Source organism: Oryctolagus cuniculus, chromosome 2, assembly GCF_964237555.1.
Source record: "Oryctolagus cuniculus chromosome 2, mOryCun1.1, whole genome shotgun sequence".
Taxonomy (NCBI): Eukaryota; Metazoa; Chordata; class Mammalia; order Lagomorpha; family Leporidae; genus Oryctolagus; species Oryctolagus cuniculus.
In genome coordinates, this window is record NC_091433.1 from 65,966,491 (window position 1) to 65,984,677 (window position 18,187).

Sequence of the window (18,187 nt, forward strand, 5' to 3'; positions counted from 1 at the left end):
AGCAATGCATCCTTGGCTAACAAGGAGGTGAGAAAATGTTGACAAGCAAAAAAACCAAACCAGTGAACCCTTATAATTCCACCCAGTGGCAACTAATGTTTATCATCTCCATATGCATCATTCCACATCCGTTCTATACATATATCATCATTTTCTGTCCCAAAGAGAGATAATTATCAACATAGTGTTTAATGATTTATCATAGTATGTTTCAGTAAAGTACTCACTGCACCTGACACTTTTAACCTATTGCCAAATGTGTTTCCTCTTCTACTTCAACATGCAGATTTCCCAGCCTCCCTTGTAGTTAGGTGGGGCCGTGTGACTGTGTTCTAGCCAATAGAATGAAAGAAGAAACAATATGTATCAGGTCTGGCTCACAAAAACCTCCATGTATCCTCTTAGTGCCTTTTCACCTTCTATCAGATCTTAAAGGTTGTGTATAGTAAGGAGTTACCCTGTCTGTGGTTTCACTTCCTGTGGTTTCAGGGACTCCACAGTGAGCCACGGTCCCATAATACTATTTGTCTTGATAATTCCAAGACAGAGATCACATTCACATAACTTTTATTATAGCATGCTGTTGTAATTTTTCTATTATTAGTTATTATGGTTAAAGATGTATAGATTAAACTCCATCATAGGGTACATATGCATGAAAAAATATAGCGTATTAGGGTTCAATGCTGCTCATGATTCCAGGCAGCCATTAGGGATCTTGGAACGCATCCCCTGTGGAAAAGGGAGTACCAGTATATTGATGATGAGAAAGGCACAAGAAGAGGCAAACCTTTGCATCTAGGATTATTTGAAGGAGAGTCAACTGATGGTCAGGAATACTCATTTGGACTTCCAGTGGACAAAAAAATTCAAATTCTGTTGGATTAGGCCACAGAGATTTTGGTTCTTGTCTGCTTCTGCAATTGATACTACTTTATTCATGTATCCTGACCCTTGAGCCCAAATCCCTTAATTAGCACATGGGATACTTAAAGATCTGGCCAATTCTAGCTCCGTCATCACTTCACTTCTACCTTAGTCAAGCAGCTCCAATCATATTTTACTTTTTTCAGATCCACAACTATTATATGTCCTTGCTTGCTTTGTCTTTGAAACTTAACATAGGATCCTTTCCTCTGCTTCAGATGCTGCTAGGAATCTGTATCCTACATGTAATACCCAACATCTATTATAATATAATAGTTTTAGTATATATAGATGTGATAAACAACATAGAAATACAATATATAAATATCTGTATGTAGATATAGAAAAATCTAATGTAGATTATTTATATATCAAGATATCCAAGTACTATGCAGAGAATCTATAACATATATAATGTACCTCTTATAGCATCTATTATAACTATGGCATCAATCATACTGGATGACAATGGCCTATTTCTTCTCTGTCTCCCCTTTTAGTGGGATATATAAACTCTTAATGGGATTCAGAGGATCCAGAACAACAAAACAAATTTTTGTTTTCATGTTTCATTGAAAATTATCTTTGTGGAAAAGATCATAGCAAATGTTACTGTTTGTCTATTGTTTGCTTCCAAGCCATTATTAGATTATGTCCAGTCACCATTGTCACTATTAAAGTCAAGACTGCCTTGCATCAGAGAGAAATGAAGAAATCTGTCACGAGCATGGACAGCCCTTTAGTCTGACTTGGAAAATGTCAGAGACATGTGACAGCTACAAAGTTTAGAGCTCACCAGCAATATCCCAGGCAAGAAACCCACGGGCGCCCTTTGTGGGCCCCATACTGCCCAGAACCACAGAACTGAGGATGCACACTGCTCTCTTGAAATCATCAAATTCTTTTGGTCTCTGAGGTAAGAGTGTGTCAACAGATTTCAGCTACTGTCACTTCCTCGGCAAATCCTGCCCCACCCTCACAGACGAGGTCAGAGCCATAGGTAGATGGCTTCATAGGATGAGATAACCCTCAGATGGCTTTGGAGGGTGAGACAACCCTCTTTTCTACACTACTCCAGCTTTCCTGTCCTTCCTCCTGCCTCTCAAGCCACTCCTTGTTTGCCTTTGCAGGCGCATCCTCCTCCATCTGGTCATTAAAAATTTCATTTCCTCATCACTGTCTCTGGGACTCCTTTTCTTTTATTTATAAGCTGTATGTTATATTATCTCTATTATATTATAGCAGGTTATAGTAGGGTACTGTGTATCCATGTAGGATAAATTCCTCAGAGCATTTGAGGCAGGAGAAAGGATCATGCACTACAGGTCAAGGGTGCTCAGTCCAGGTTCTTCTTTTTTTTTTTTTTTTTTTTTTTTGACAGAGTTAAACAGTAGAGAGAGAGAGAGTGACAGAGAGAAAGGCCTTCCTTCCATTAGTTCACCTCCCAAATGGCTGCCACCGCCGGCACACTGCGCCAATCCGAAACCAGGAGCCAGGTACTTCCTCCTGGTCTCCCATGGGGTGCAGGGCCCAAGCACTTGGGCCATCCTCCACTGTACTCCCGGGCCACAGCAGAGAGCTGGACTGGAAGAGGAGCAACTGGGACTAGAACCCAGTGCCCATATGGGATGCTGGTGCCACAATTGTGGCAGATTAACCAAGTGAGCCACAGCGCCAGCCCCAGTCCAGGTTCTTCTCATCTGTGCCCAACATTTACACAGTGGCCTCCTGGCTGGTCTGTCGCTGCCCAGCCATCTGCTCCTGTCTCCCGCACTCCCCTCTCCACGCTGCAGCTAGAGTGGTCTTCTTCAAACACAAGCGTGAGACTGCCACCTTCCTCCTTAAAACCCTCCAATGACTTCACATCCCCTCAGCATAGGAATAAAATCTTCAGTTTGGCTCAGAGAGCCGGGCTGGCCTCAGCCCTTCTTTGCCTCATCCACACCACACCCATTCTTCTCTCTCTGTTTCTGGAACTTGCCATGTTTCTCCCCATCCCTTCCATGACCTTAACACACACAGTCCTTCAGTCTGGATGCTCTTTCCCTCGAACCCCTGCACCCCCTGCTCCTTACTCGTCTTCTCAGATGGTAGCTCTTGTCCCTTTGCAGAGACTCCTCCGTCCATCTTCTCAGTTGAAACCCCATCTTTTACTAGGTGATGTCATCATGCAATATATCTTTCTTCACTATGCTTTGCATAATTACATGTTTACATTTATTGGGCTAAGGATGAGATTATGATCTGGCCCCTTCACTGGACGCTGAGTTCCTGGGAGTGGGTGCGGGGTGAGGAGTATCTGTTTTTGCTTGTGATTGTCTCCTGAGATCCCATTCCAAGACCTTGAGTCACACCCTCTAAAGAGGTTTTGCGAAGAAATGGATTTGCCATGATTTGTGAAGGATGGAAGTGCACCCTGGATTTCTCTGTAAGACTCTGTAATCAGCATAATGGATGCTGCTGGACAGCCATGAGCTCTTTTGGCCAAGATACCATCTTGCGAAGCGCGAGCGGATTGGCTTGACAGCCATGAAAACTTTCAAATGTGGCAGGAATTGCTTCCGCGGGCAGCAGTCCAGCGAGGAGCACCGCCTCAGTCTCTCTGCAGACGAAATGGTGGGTGTCTCGAAGGCTGCAGATCGCCTTTGAAGACCACTGCCTTTGAGACAACCTCACACTCGAAATGCGAATCTGTAATCTTTTTTTTTCTTTTGCTGACATAGACAGACAACATCAGTGATGCAGATCTTGCCAAAATTACTGACAAAGGAAATGATGCAATGTGAATTCAATGCAGACTCTTACAGAATTTTGACCCAAGCACACCCTTGCCCGACAACATTAATTACAGGGGCTTAGGTTTCACTTGATACTTTAATACGTTTGTAACACGTGTTTCCATCACATAAAAAAATCAAATCAATTAGATATCATCGGTATGTGTGTGTGTCACAGGTCAAAGACCACTTGGCACTCCTCCTCATCATGGTCTTTTGTATTCTATGAGCACAAAATTGTGAGTGTGGCTCTTTTTTTTTTTTTCTGGACAGGTGATCCATGGCTTTGATCAGTTTCTTCATTCACAAGTGTAGGAATCAGCAAACTGCCCTCTGACTAAGGCCTCTTCCAGCCCTAAAACTACATAAATCTCAATGTCGCCTGCCAAAGTGGTGATATTATTGGAAAATTTAGTGACCATCCAGATCCCTCGTATTTGCAGTGTCAAATATCTGCCTGAAAAATAGCATAGTTTTTGCCCAGATGTTTGGCGTCATGTACACAGAGGCAATGCCTTAGCTATGATGTTATAACTCACATCCTTGTATGACTGATGCTGGGCTCTCAATTTTCCCTATGCTGAGTGTGTGAATCAAAAGCCAGCTTAGCTGAAGGTTGTCAGGGACCCATCATGACAGGAAAGAGAAAGGGACCATATGAATCTCCTTGGTTATAACAACTAAAACTTGATGGGAGATGAGTCGAATGCCCACCCACCAACTCCCTACCCAGCCCACTTTTGGAAAGTGAAGGAGTGGAAGACAGGTGGAAAGGTGTCTTTTCCTACAGAGAAGATGTCTTACTGTTCTGAGCACCTGCATGGGACAGGAAGGGACCAGAAGAGCCCAGAGCCACACCCAATGCCATCTCGAGGGCGTAAGAGAGATTGCATCCATATGCTCCTGACTGCTTGGCTGTAGGCAGTTAACATGGCAAAATACATGAAGAAAGAGAATGTAGAACTCCAAAGAGTTTTAGCTACAGATCCTAAAAGGTTGCTAATTTTTATTCCTTTTTTTTTTTTTTTTTTTTTTTTTTTTTTTACTTTATGATAGCTTTGAGAATAACATTAAAAAGCTTTTGCCACCATGTAAGGTAGCACTGATTGTCCAAGAAACTCAAACTTCCTTTCTATACACTATCTAATTATCCTCTCAAATTCCCTGGTTCCTCTTGCCACCCCTCACCCCCACAAAGCACCCTTCTCTACTTTGGGTTGCTCTCCAATATGAAATGAGTATTGAAAAAACTTCCTTTCACCCTCAATTAAATCTCTTTGACACCAAATGAGAGGGATGTGGTAGGGGAGTAAAATTAGTGAACATCACGTCTTTGGTTCTTATCATTTGCAGAACATTCCTGGGTCCTAGTAATGCACTTGCTGGATGGCCTTGCCCAAAGAAATCGTTGATTTAGGGCCTAGGATCATTTCCCGAGATACTTTTCTCCCTGCACGGCTCAATGGGACCATTGGGTGGGGGTGCTAAGGATCTGTGAACGATATTAAATGTCTCGGGCCCTGTGGTGGGGTATGTGGGACTCTTCACCACTTATCAATTTTTCAGTCTGCTGCTTTATCTACCTGACAGGGAGACTTGAACTACTGCCATTTCTAAATTGCACTTCTAAATATTGACTTAATGGCGAGACTCAATGTGTCATAACACAGCTCACTGGAGCAATGAAGATTTTCCAGGCCTCATCACGAGGTCTGTACAGCGTCCTGTGGGGAGCAGAGAAGGAAGAGGAGGATTTAAGAAGAAAACTCAAATCAAGTCCTGTTTGGAAGAAATGCCACGGGGCTTCACTTCATCTTGCAGAGACAAATGAGCGTTCACCGGGCTATTGGCTGGGGCTGGAGGGGACCGGGGAGGAGAACGGATAACAGTGTCCATCAATCCCTAAGCCATCAGCCAGTAAGAATGGGGAGATCTCAGGGCAGCCCTAATAGGGCTGAGCTACGGAAACAACCAGTTCTCCGTGAGCTTTTATCTGCGAATCCAGTTTGGAAGGACTGGGCAGGGTCTGAGAAACGGGAGACTTTTCTTCCAGTTTCTATCAAGGCTCTCTCCTGGTCAAATCTGAAGCTAATCTTCATTTAAATCACTGAGGAAATTCCGGGAGACTATCTTTTAAGCTGCTTCCCTCCTGATAGTTAACACTGTCACCGATCTTAAGGCGCTTTTGTCACATCACATTAGCTGTTGAACTGTGAATCAAAGGAAGTGATTGACCTCTCCTTTCCTTAAGGAGCTGTTTGGGAGAAGCAATGAGATATTTTGCATGAAAATTAGCTTGGAGATTTATTAGACACAGAGTGATCCATAAATTCAGATTCTCCAAGAGGAGCTAAAGCAGAATGCTCTGTGATACGGCAGAGAGAAGTTGAAATAGAGCAACCACCCTTCTCTAAGACCCCTCCTGAACACTGGCACCATGGCTGTCCGGAAGGTCCCCATGTGAGGAGCAGGCATGTGGGGGTGTGGGAGGGTGTTCATGGGGGACGTGTTCTTCAGAGCCTACAGAATTTTCCAAGATAGAGAAGGTTGAATGGCAGATGGCCCTAGTTACGTTGGAATAATAGTAATCTCAACAGCCCTGAGATATAAGGTGGTCCCTAGTGCGGTTGCCTGGTCCATTCCTCTCCTCTGCTGTGCATGTGAGCCCTCATGTTTACGTATAATCATGCATCTGAGAACGAACTCAACGTGCCACAAGATCTTTCAGCTTTAGACCTCATTGCACTGGGCTCAGCCCTGAGCGTGGCTCCTCTAGCAAGTCTGATTAGCCTGGCTCCTTACTCTTAACCTGCTTCCTTACTCTAATTCCCAACTCCACGGGAAGTTGAGTCTCCACTGAAGACAATGGAGGCCTCTGGTACCCTTGTCTTGCGCAGAAGCTTCTACGTCCTTCAAGGTGACTTTCGATGGGTGGAATGCAAGGTCTTTACAAACTCTGTGGTCATGCCCCTGAAGCCAGCTCTGCTGGCACGGTCAGCCTGTTCCTGTTTGTTCTCCCACCCAGTCTGAATGGACAGCCCTGCCTGGCCTTCACAAACTCACCTGTGGAGGCTGGTGGCTGCTTGGTGGCAGCTTTCACAGCACACACCCACTACCATTCTGCTGGGAGTCTGCTCCCCACCGTCTCCATCTGTCTAGGCCCTTACAACTCCAAGAGCTGGCATGTGAACTGGAGTGCCCCAGCAATCGCCACATGGCCACCTCCAACCACTATCTTCCAAGCTCCCACTGCAGGCCCACAGCCTCAGCGTGGGCCAACTATGAGTCAGCTCCCACTTACTCACCCTTCTCTCCACTCTCCCCATCCGTGCCAGCCACACTCCCCCAGCCCCCACCACCTGTCACTATTCCACACATGTGGCTGCTGCCCTTGAGCCAACCTAATGGGACCCTCAGTGCTTCACCCCGTCTCCCTCCAGGCAGCTCTTCATTTATCCCTTCCTTTCATCCAAGCCTCCCCCAATACCTTCTTCCTTAATGGCAATCTTTAGTATTACACTCTAAGAATTAGGGGAAAAACGTCTACAGTCAGATTTCCCACCTACCCTAAGAACAAATGCCACCAATAAGACAATGCTGGCAAGCTGATCGTTTTGCTAACACGGACCCATATCCTTAACAGATTCTCATGTGCCAAGATAAGCATATCCTCAGGACTTTTCACAATAGCCAGGGGGGTTCACATGACCATGTACTTCATGGCAGTAAATCAAGTCATGTAGTTTTTCCCTGATTTAGACTGTGTAGGAGTTACCATAATACAAAGGGGCTCATTTGCTGCACTACTAAAAAGTCCTGCACTCTTGGATTTCTCATCTGCAGAATACCATACTGAGTTCTTTTCTGAGGGCGAACAGCATGCTACCACTGATCGCTCCCATTATATCCTGAATTTTGCACCTGGAAAAAAGCAAAATGGGGGCTGGCGCTGTGATGCAGCTGGTTAAAGCTCTGGCCTGCAGCGCCAGCATCCCGTATTGGTGCCAGTTCGAGTCCCGGCTGCTCCACTTCTGATCCAGCTCCCTGCTAATGTGTTTGGGAAAGCAGCGAAAGATGGCCCAATGCCTTGGGCCCTTGCACTCATGTAGGAGACTCAGAAGAACCTCCTGGGTCCTGGCTTTGGATCGGCTCAGCTCTGGCCATTGCAACCATTTGGGGAGTGAACCAGTGGATAGAAGACCTCTCTCTCTCTCTCTCTGTCTCTACTTCTCTCTGTAACTCAAATAAATAAAATAAATATTTAAAAAACAGCAAAATTATGTCTGCAATAGTCTGAAGTTAGAGATTCAAAATGAAAATTTTAAGAAAATTTCCACAAGACAAAGTTCTTAAACAAAAATCCCATTTTCCAAGCCACGGCTTGGTCCTCCAACAGGAACCCTGAGACATCAAGGTGTTGTGATTTGGGGAGGCTACAGGGAGCTGGGTGTCGACACACTTACCTGGCCAGTAGTACATGTAGACCTTCCTTTTGGCCTTGGTCAGGGTGACCCACAGAGGTTCCGAGCCATTCCACCAGAGGGGCATCAGGCTGTCTCTGTTGACTCCAATGTCAAATGACTTGTTGGTGCTGGGGTCCCACATGTAGTTCCCAATCATCTGATGGACCTCACAGTGGCGGCCTACAGCAGTGAGAACACAACGCTGTCAGTTCACTGCTCTCATGCTTAGGATTTTTATATTGTTTTCTGATTATAAAAGTGACTCATGTTCATTTAAGAAATGCAGAAGAGCACAAAGCCTTGCTTTGGATTTTTGTTATTGGAAGCATGTCTTCTTAGACCGTAACATTGAGGTGAACAATCCAGGGAGCTGTGCCCTCATTGGTGGAGGTGGTGAGTGTAAGCTGTTCTCAGTTACACTGAGGGTGAGGGTGCCCCTTTGTTCATGGTGTGACGTCTCAATGCGAATCAGTATGGAAATTGTGCGTCCCTGGAAGCCTCAGCTGGGGCCTGCACCCCAGAGCCTGGTCTGGGCCCCTTCCTTAGCTTCCTCCCACAAGACAAGGACTCCAGCTATTTCAGAGTGTATCCTCCCCTTTCCTGGGTAAAAGGGGCTGTGCTTCAGTGCTGAACGGTGGTACAGCCTAGGCCATTTGGAACAGAGGGGTGAGAAACAGATCCAACTTTGGAAAACAAAGCAAGGAGGCAACCCTCCAAGTGGAGCGGTCTATAGAAACGAGCATTGGTTCTGCCGGGCACAGCTCAGTCCCGCAAGCTGACAGACTGGAACACTTGGATGCTGTTGAAACACTAGGCTTAAATTATTTATTTTGGAGCAATCTGTTACATCTTTAAAGTAAAAATAACACAAACATTGACAAGTGCATCAAAAATGGCTGTGATGCTGGTGAGCCTCATTGGCACCAGGATGAAACCCGCCTCTCTGAGCTGCCTGATTATGTTAATCCAAGTGGCTTTTTCTGTGGGTCTGTGTGCTCTGGGTGATTCTCCTGGACCCCTCCCCTACCAGCACTCTAGTTCTGAGAATTTTCATGTATCTATTCATTTATTTGAAAGGCATAGTGACAGAGAAGGGGGAGAGATGAAGGGATCTTCCATCCACTGGTTTAAATAGCTGCAACAGCCTTCATTTTAAAGCAAAAACAAATAGCAACCATAGAATGCAATTTTTGAAAATTTGGATACAAAAATATCATGAAGGGTTTTTTAGATTGCATCACAGAAAGCAAGGCATTTCACAAACATTGCTCAGAGATTTGAGCAGAACTATAAGGTGAGACTTTTTATTTTGACCAAAGTTTTAGCATGTGGACTAATAAATTTTTTTAAAGATTTATTTATTTATTTGAAAGTCAGAGTTACACAGAGAGAAGAGAGGCAGAGAGAGAAAGAGAGTCTTCCATGCACTGGTTCACTCCCCAGTTGGACACAATGGCTGGAGCTGTGCCGATCTGAAACCAGGAGCCAGGAGCTTCTTCCAGGTCTCCCACGTGGGTGCAGGGGCCCAAGCACTTGGGCCATCTTCTACTGCTTTCCCAGGCCATAGCAGAGAGCTGGATCTGAAGTGGAGTGTGGGGAGCAATCCGGACTAGACTAAGTTACTCGAATTAGGACTTATTCTATGCATCTGCTCTCCCACAATATGGCGCTGGGAGAGAAGTAAACAGCTTCCGCACAGCTGCCTCCAGTTCAACCAATAAACTGTAGGACTTGCTCCTGATTGGAGAGCAGCGTACTCGGTGTGTGGGCAGCCGAGTTGGGATTGGCGGAGGAGGAATATAAAGGAGGAGAGAGACGGCATGCACCGGGAACATCTATGGGGAACATCTAAGGGAACCCGTGCAGCCCCCAGAGAGCCGGCCGGCGGTGTGCCGCTCCCCTGCGGAAGTGGGGAATGCGGCCAGGGGGAACTGCCCTTCCACGGAGGTGGAAGGGATAGTAGCCAACCCGGGAAGAACCAGCAGCAAACCCGGGGAGGGCCGAGCAGACAAAAGAACAGCGCAGGGTCCTGTGTCGTTCCTCCACGAAGAGGGGGAGCGACAGTGGAGCATCCAGGTCTTAAACTGGCACCCACAAGGGATGCCGGCGCTTCAGGCCAGGGCATTAACCCACTGCACCACAGCGCCGGACCCCATGGACTAATAAATTTTAAAAGTAAAGTAAAAACATCAGTCAATCTCTCCAATGGCTGAGGAACTTATTATTTTTATTTGTTCCTTCAACTAACATTTATTAAATATTCCTATGTACTTACACTGTGGTGAGTGTAGCCATTCAAATCTGGATAAACACGGTTCCCATCCTCAAATGGTTTGTAATTTAATATTCAATACGTTGTACCTGTAACTTGAGATGCATAGGATCCTCACTCACTCTATCGCAGAAGGCAATTCCTAATATGTTTTAAGTAACTCACTAAAAGCATGGACTATTTCTTAAAGTATATTATCTTTTTTGCATATGAAAGTTTAATAATACTAAGGGAAACTCTTTTAGGAATAAGAGTTCTTATCTATTTCCTTTTTTCAAAATAATGCATTCCAGGACAGCAGGAGATAGCTCAAGTACTTGGGTCCCTGCCACCTTCATGGGAGATCTGGATTGCGGACCTCTGGGGAATGAACCAGTGGATAGAGATTTATCCCTCTCTCTCTTTCTCCTTTATTCTGTCTGCCTTTCAAAGAAAACGAAAATAAATAAATAAAAAGTAAAAGAAAATGCATTCTATGTAAATTTTAAAATGATTTATTTATGTATTTATTTGATTGGATATATAGAGAGACAGACAGATAGAGAGAGCTCCCATCTGCTGGTTTGCTTCCCAAATATCTGCAATGGGTAGGACTAGGTCAAGCTGAAGCTAGGCGCCCAGAAGTAAAGTACTCGCTGCATCCCAGCGTGCATATTGGCAAGAGTTGGAATAGGGAGTGGCACTCTGATGTGGTTTGCAGGCCTCCTAACAGGCAATTTAACTGCTGTGCTAAACACCTGCCCCCTTCCCTTAAGACTTTTTTTTTGATCATCTCATTGATGTATATTCTCCATTTTCACAGGACAAGGTAATCAGGTTAATGTCTACCCGGAAAGCTTGCCTTTATTGAGTTCTTCCCTGTGGATGCTCTCCAGCGCCCTCCCGAGTGCCGGGAGGGTATCCCATCTGGAGCTGGGTTACACAGAGGCCAAGGAAGAGTGTAAGTGTGGAACGCAGTGTGAAGGCAGCAATCAAAGAGAAACCTCTAACTGAGTGAATGACCAGGAAAAGACCAGAAAGGCTACGGATGTCAGCAATGGGAACGATGGCAAGAGATGCTCAGTGGGAGGAGCGTAGTGGTCGCCACTTTCAAGTTTGATCTGTGCGGGCGATTTTAGATGAAATGCATAAGCCCCCAATGAAGGTGAGGCCCCATGAGTTTCACAAGTGCTGCATTCAAAGAAGCAAGAAGCAACCCAAAATAACTTTTTTTTTTTTTTTTTTTGACAAGCAGAGTGGACAGTGAGAGAGAGAGACAGAGAGAAAGGTCTTCCTTTTGCCGTTGGTTCACCCTCCAATGGCCACCGCGGCCGGCGCGCTGCGGCCGGCACACCGCGCTGATCCGATGGCAGGAGCCAGGTACTTCTCCTGGTCTCCCATGGGGTGCAGGGCCCAAGCACTTGGGCCATCCTCCGCTGCACTCCCTGGCCACAGCAGAGAGCTGGCCTGGAAGAGGGGCAACCGGGACAGAATCCGGCGCCCCGACCGGGACTAGAACCTGGTGTGCCGGCGCCGCAAGGCGGAGGATTAGCCTAGTGAGCCGCGGCGCCGGCCATCAAATTAATAACCTTCACTTGCATATCTCCAAAGCCCTACAATATCATTTGGCAACATTTCCCTCTCTTCAGCACCTAAACTTAGCACTCTGGGTCTTTAAGAGTCCGAACTCTGTCCTTTTGTGCTCTCTGGGTAGAAGGCTGTAAGGTGGGGGAGGGGAGCTTCGAAGTGGTGCGGTGGGTTAAGCGGCTGTTTGTGATATAGCACCCATTATCTGTGTGCTGGGTCTGAGTCCTTGCTGCTTTGCTTCTCAACCAGCTCCCTGCTGATGTACCCGGGAAGGCAGCAGATGATGGGTCCCTGCCACTCACATGGGAGACCCGGATGGAGTTCCTGGCTCCTGGCTTTGGCCTGGCCCAGACCTGGTTGTTGTGGCCATGTGGCGAGTGAACCAGCAAATGGAGGTCTCTCTGCTTTTCAAATGAATCTTTTGTCAAAAATGGAAAAGTGCAAAGGGCCTCCCTTGAATTGCAGAGCTGTTGTATGAGAGAGAGAGAGAGAGAGAGAGAGAGAGAGAAAACACACATGACAGAGAAAGAAATACAGAGAGAACATACTGTAGGGCGGAGCTGTTTCAACAAGGTCACTGCTGACTCCTGTTTAGAAGTTGGTGGGTGGGTGGGGCCCTGAGTTGACACAGGCAGGTGCTGTGCTGGTCCCCAGGGCTTTGCCTTCGTTCTTAGACAGCTGCCTGTGGCGGAAGCCAGCAGGAGCCTGAGTGCTTCCCGTCTCCTTGCCTGCTCCCAGTCTTCTCCGGTGGCTGAGCTGACTCCCCTTCCCATGACCGTGGTAAGCCTGGTGGTCTGTGCTTGTGACAACCTGGGCCTGCTCTTCCTCAAGCTGATTCTCCCTCCCCCGCCCCCTTTCACTGTTATTGCCTGGGCAAAAGTGGTGGCTGACAGCACAGAACAGAACGTACGGCTTCTGCAGCCCACGACTGTTCCTCTCTCTCCCCCTGCCTGACCCACGCCTATTTTTATACAACTGTAACTCTCTTCTCGACTCCCCTCTGGTCTGTGCCTTCCACACAAAGCTGGGCTGCAGTTCGCCGACTTGCACCCTGTGCTCAAGGCTGGAGTAGATCCAGTACCCGACGTCCTTACACACCGCGGTTCGCAAGTGGGTTCTAGGTCTGTGCTCCTTCTCCTCCACTAGCAACTCCACGGGACTTTAAAATCCAGGCTCAACCTTCTCAGAGAGGGCTCTTGGAGCATTGCTCACACCTAGAACTACTGTCCTTTGTTCCCCAAAGTCTTGGTCGAGTGCATTCTGAGGTCACGACCGTCACCAGCGGTTTCTTAGCAAACATCCACAGACATCCATGAAGGTGCAGCCTTGGACTTCTTGCTGACTCCCCTTCTCTGTTCTCTGCCCCTTCAAAATTGCTCTCCAAATTCAACATTTTCTCACTAACCATTCAGCCCTCCAGAGGTCCTGCTCTGTGGGGAGCAACTCGGACTAGACTAAGTTACCCGAATTAAGACTTATTCTATGCATCTGCTTTCCCACAACATGGCGCTGAGAAGGGAGTAACAACTTCTACGCAGCTGCCTCTCGACAACTTGACTGATGAGCTGCAGGAGCTGATCCTGCTCCTGATTGGAGGAGAGCAGCGTACTCGGTAGCAGAGTTGGGATTGGTGGAAGAGGACTATAAAGGAGGAGAGAGACAACATGCACCAGGAACATCTAAAGGGAACATCTAAGAGGAACACCTGAGCAGCCCCTGAGAGAGCCGGCTGGCGGTGTGCCGCTCCCCCGCGGAAGTGGGGAATGTGGCAGGGGGAACCGCCCTTCCACGGAGGTGGAAGGGTCGGTAGCCAACCCGGGAAGAACCAGCAGCAAACCCGGGGAAGGCCGAGCAGACAAAAGAACAGCGCAGGGTCCTGTGTCGTTCCTCCACGAAGAGGGGGAGTGACACTGCTCAACGCCCAGATGTGGGTAGCTCATCGAATGCAGATAAAAAGAAAGAAAGGAAGAAAAGGAGGAAGCAGAGGAGGGAAAGCATGAGGAGGAGGACAGACAAAAACATAAAGTAAAAAGACAATGTTTCTTTGAACAGGAGCCACCCGCATCAGAAGCAGTTGAAGTTGTCTGTTATTTTAGAAAAATAGAGGAAGGGAGGGGCCGGCACTGTGGAGTAGAGGGTAAAGCCGCTGCCTGCAGTGCTGGCATCCCATATGGGTGCTGGTTCGAGTCCCAGCTGCTCCACTTCCAGTCCAGCTCTCTGCTGTGGCCTAGGATAGCAGTGGAAGATGGCCCAAGTGCTTCGGCCCCTGCACCCACATGGGAGACCTGGGAGAAGCTCCTGGCTCCTGGCTTCAGATCAGCGCAGTTCTGGCCATTGCGGCCAATTGGGGAGTGAACCAGTGGATGGAAGATCTCTCTCTCTCTCCCTCTCTGTATCTCTGTCTCTCCTCTCTCTGTGTAACTCTGAATTTCAAGTAAATAAATAAATCTTTAAAAAAAATAGAGGGAGGGAGGGAGAAAGAGAGAGAGAGAGAGGAAGGAAGGAAGGAAAAAAGAAGAAACAAAGAAAGAAAAAAGCAAAAGAAAAGATACAGAATTCATTTAAATCTGAATTTCAGATAAACAATGATTTTCTTTTTACTGCATCTGAAACGTTCCATGGGGTATACTTATGCTCAGAAATGATCTGTTAGCCCCCTGGGCACTGCCTACAGTGGTAGCCACCATCATGGCCACTCTCAGACTCCTGTGAAGTCCCGGATTGTCAAAAAGAGGATCAAGAGGTTCACCCGGCGCCAGTCAGACCTATGTGTCAAGATAAGAGTAACCTGCAGAAACCCGGAGGTACTGAGAGCAGGGTGCAGTGAAGATTCAAGGGCACGATCTTGATGCCCAACACCAGTTCCCAAGCAACAAGAAAACAAAGCACTTGCTGCCCGGTGCCCCGGAAGTTGCTAGTGCACACTGTGGAGAGGCAGGGGCTGCTGCTGGCGTGCAGCGAGTCTCACTGGGCTGAGCATGCTCACTGTGTCATCTCTGATATCCCACAGCCATCGTGGAAAGGGCAGTCCAGCTGGCCAGCACGGCCACCCACCCCACTGCCAGGCTGCACGGGGAAGAAGAGGAGTCGACAGCGCATGTGCACCTTTCACTTGTGTTTAAATAAAACCATGAAAACTGCAAAAAAAAAATTCACATTTAGCTGATATCCTGTGCTTTCCCTGGCAAGCCTAATTGAAACCACCAGTTTAGTTGTCTTTATTTCACAATAGCAGTGAAACAGGAGGAGGGGAGCAAGGCACTGTGCACAAAGCAGAATGCGGAGCAGCCCCGGCTTCCACATGTGTCCAGGGAGGCTTCTCAGGGGAGCTGGGACTTGCCTCAGACCAGAGGTGGTGACATGAGCAAAGGCACAGGGGGTGGCAGTGCGCATGTCTTATGCAGGTCGGATGTGGACTCATTCGGCAGCACACTGCGTGCTCACTGCCACTGAAAGGTGAGGTACTCATAATGCTGCTCTGTGCAAGTATAATTGAAGGGAGTCGCAGCCCGCCTCAGTCAGGGTCCTGGCCAGAAACAGCACGGAGCTTCACTAAGGGGCCACTGGCTGTGGGGTGCCCCAGGAAGAGGGGCACCAGACATTTGATTTTATTTATATGATCCTTTTAACACTTAATCCTATCTATATGATCACTTTAACACCTAAGATGGCATTTTTACCACCCAGCTTAATGGGATTTGGGGTCCCATGGCAAGTTTTTAAACTGCACCCTTAGAGGTAAGTCTGTAGGAATGTATGAAGAACGATACAGATTTACAGTTACAAACTTCCTTCTCCCTCTCTTATTCCCACTCTTATTTTTTACTACCATACATATGATTAACTCTATGTTAAGTAAAGAGTTCAACAAATAGTATGAAAAAGAGAAAAAAAGCCGGCGCCACAGCTCAATAGGCTAATCCTCCACCTAGCGGCGCTGGTACACCGGGTTCTAGTCCCGGTTGGGGCGCCAGATTCTGTCCCGGTTGCCCCTCTTCCAGGCCAGCTCTCTGCTGTGGCCAGGGAGTGCAGTGGAGGATGGCCGAAATGCTTGGGCCCTGCACCCCATGGGAGACCAGGAGAAGCACCTGGCTCCTGCCATCGGATCAGCACGGTGCACCAGCCGCAGCGCGCCAGCCATGGCGGCCATTGGAGGGTGAACCAACGGCAAAGGAAGACCTTTCTCTTTGTCTCTCTCTCTCACTATCCACTCTGCCTGTTAAAAACAAACAAACAAACAAACAACAACAACAACTGTTCATCGACAGTCAAGACCAGGGCTGTTCAAGTCATTGCTTCTCGAAGTGTCGATTTCACGTCTACAGATTCCCTTTTAGGTGCTCTATTAGTTATCACAGATCAGGGAGAACATATGGTATTTGTCCCTTTGGGATTGGCTTATTTCAGCAAGTATGATGTTTTCCAGATTCATCCATTTTGTTGCAAATGACCGGATTTCAATATTTTTTTTTTACTGCTCTATAGTATTCTATAGAGTACATATCCCATAATTTCCTTATCCAGTCTTCAGTTGATGGGCATTTAGGTTGATTCCATGTCTTAGCCATTGTGACTTGAGCTGCAATAAACATGGGGGTGCAGAAAATTCTTCTATTTGCTGATTTCATTCATTTCTCTTGGGTAAATTCCCAGGAGTGGGATGGCTGGGTCATATGGTAGGTCTATATTCAGATTTCTGAGGTATCTCCAAACTGTCTTCCATAGTGGTTTTACCAGTTTACATTACCACCAACAATGGATTAGGGTACCTTTTCCCCCACATTCTCGCCAGCATTTGTTTATTGATTTCTGTATGAAAGCCATTCTAACTGGGGTGAGGTGAAACCTCATTGTGGTTGTTATTTGCATTTCCCTGATGGCTAGTGATCCTGAATATTTTTTTCATGTACCCATTGGCCATTTGGATTTCTTCTTTTGAAAAAATGTCTGTTTAAGTCTTTTCCCATTTCTTTTAAGCCCTTTATCCATTTCCTAATTGGGTTATTTGTTTTGTTGTGTGGAGCTTCTTGATCTCTTTATATATTTTGATTATTAATCCTTTATCAGTTGCATAGTTTGTAAATATTTTCTCTCATTCTGTCAGTTGCCTCTTCATTTTCTTTAGTGTTTCTTTTTCAGTACAGAAGCTTCTCAATTTGATGTAATCTTATTTGTTAATCTTGGCTTTGATTGCCTGTGCCTCTGGAGTCTTTTCCAAGAACTTTTTGCCTGTGCCAATATCTTGTAGGTTCCCCTACAATAATAATAATTGGATGGTATCAGGTCATAGATTTAAGTCTTTAATGGATTTTTGTTTAAAGTCTAAGATAGGGATCTTGCTTCATACTTCTGCATGTGGAAATCCAGTTTTCCCAACAACATTTGTTGAAGAGATTGTCCCATGCAATGTTCTTTACACTTCACTTTTCTCTGCAGCAATGGATTGACCAGTTATATTTGTATCCTGGGACATAAAATAGATGCTGATTTCAAGGTAAAATTTCTCAGAAAATTTTTAAGCAATTTTTGTTTACCATTTTTATGCCTCTAAAGAAAATTTCAAAAGGTTCATGGAAATGCATATTATGAAAAACCTATGCATGGATTCAAAAAAGGTTTTGCATCAAAATAAACCTTTAATTCCATTTTCCATGGATTTCTGGAAATGTCTTCATATATGTAGAAAAACAATTGCATAGCTCCTTTTATTGGTAAGCTATCTTACAACCTGTGTAGACTTTCTCAACTACAAAAATGTTTTCTTCATGCCTGGTGTGTGATCCCCTTTAGAATGTCATATTAATCCTGAATTTCTGGAGCCATTCATTGTGTTTTTCTGTGCTCCATGTGTGTTTCCATTCCATGATCGTGGTTGTGTCTATCAGATACCAAAACAGCTGGTTGGAAAGGCAAACCTGAGGTTATGTTTTAGGCATTGGGAATTGTGTTGACTGGTAGTTCATACCTGCTCAGTGAGTGTCAGATCATAGCAGTGAGGAGTGAGGCCTATGGGGTCCTGGCCCCAGCTCAGTCACAGAGAAGTGCTATAAATACGGGCTAGAGAACACTGATAAGGGGTCCTTCTTTCTAGCGTCCACATTTCCACCCACAGGCAGCAGTAGGTGATTCTGGGTAGTCCAAAGTTGCTGGACACCTTTAGTGCCACCACTGGGAGATGGGCG

General features: G+C 46.3%; 1 protein-coding gene across 3 annotated transcripts in view; it reads right to left on the bottom strand.

The window, feature by feature from the left end:
- ENPP6 (ectonucleotide pyrophosphatase/phosphodiesterase 6) overlaps positions 1-18,187 on the bottom strand; it is a 128,851-nt gene that overhangs the window by 60,932 nt on the left and 49,732 nt on the right. For 2 of the 3 annotated variants that reach the window (XM_002709327.5, XM_051832802.2), the window contains exon 2: positions 8,168-8,347. The exons of the other annotated variant lie outside the window; for it this stretch is intronic. In XM_002709327.5, the coding sequence (XP_002709373.1) occupies positions 8,168-8,347 (180 nt within the window). The remainder of the gene's footprint in view (positions 1-8,167; positions 8,348-18,187) is intronic. 3 annotated transcript variants of the gene reach the window in all.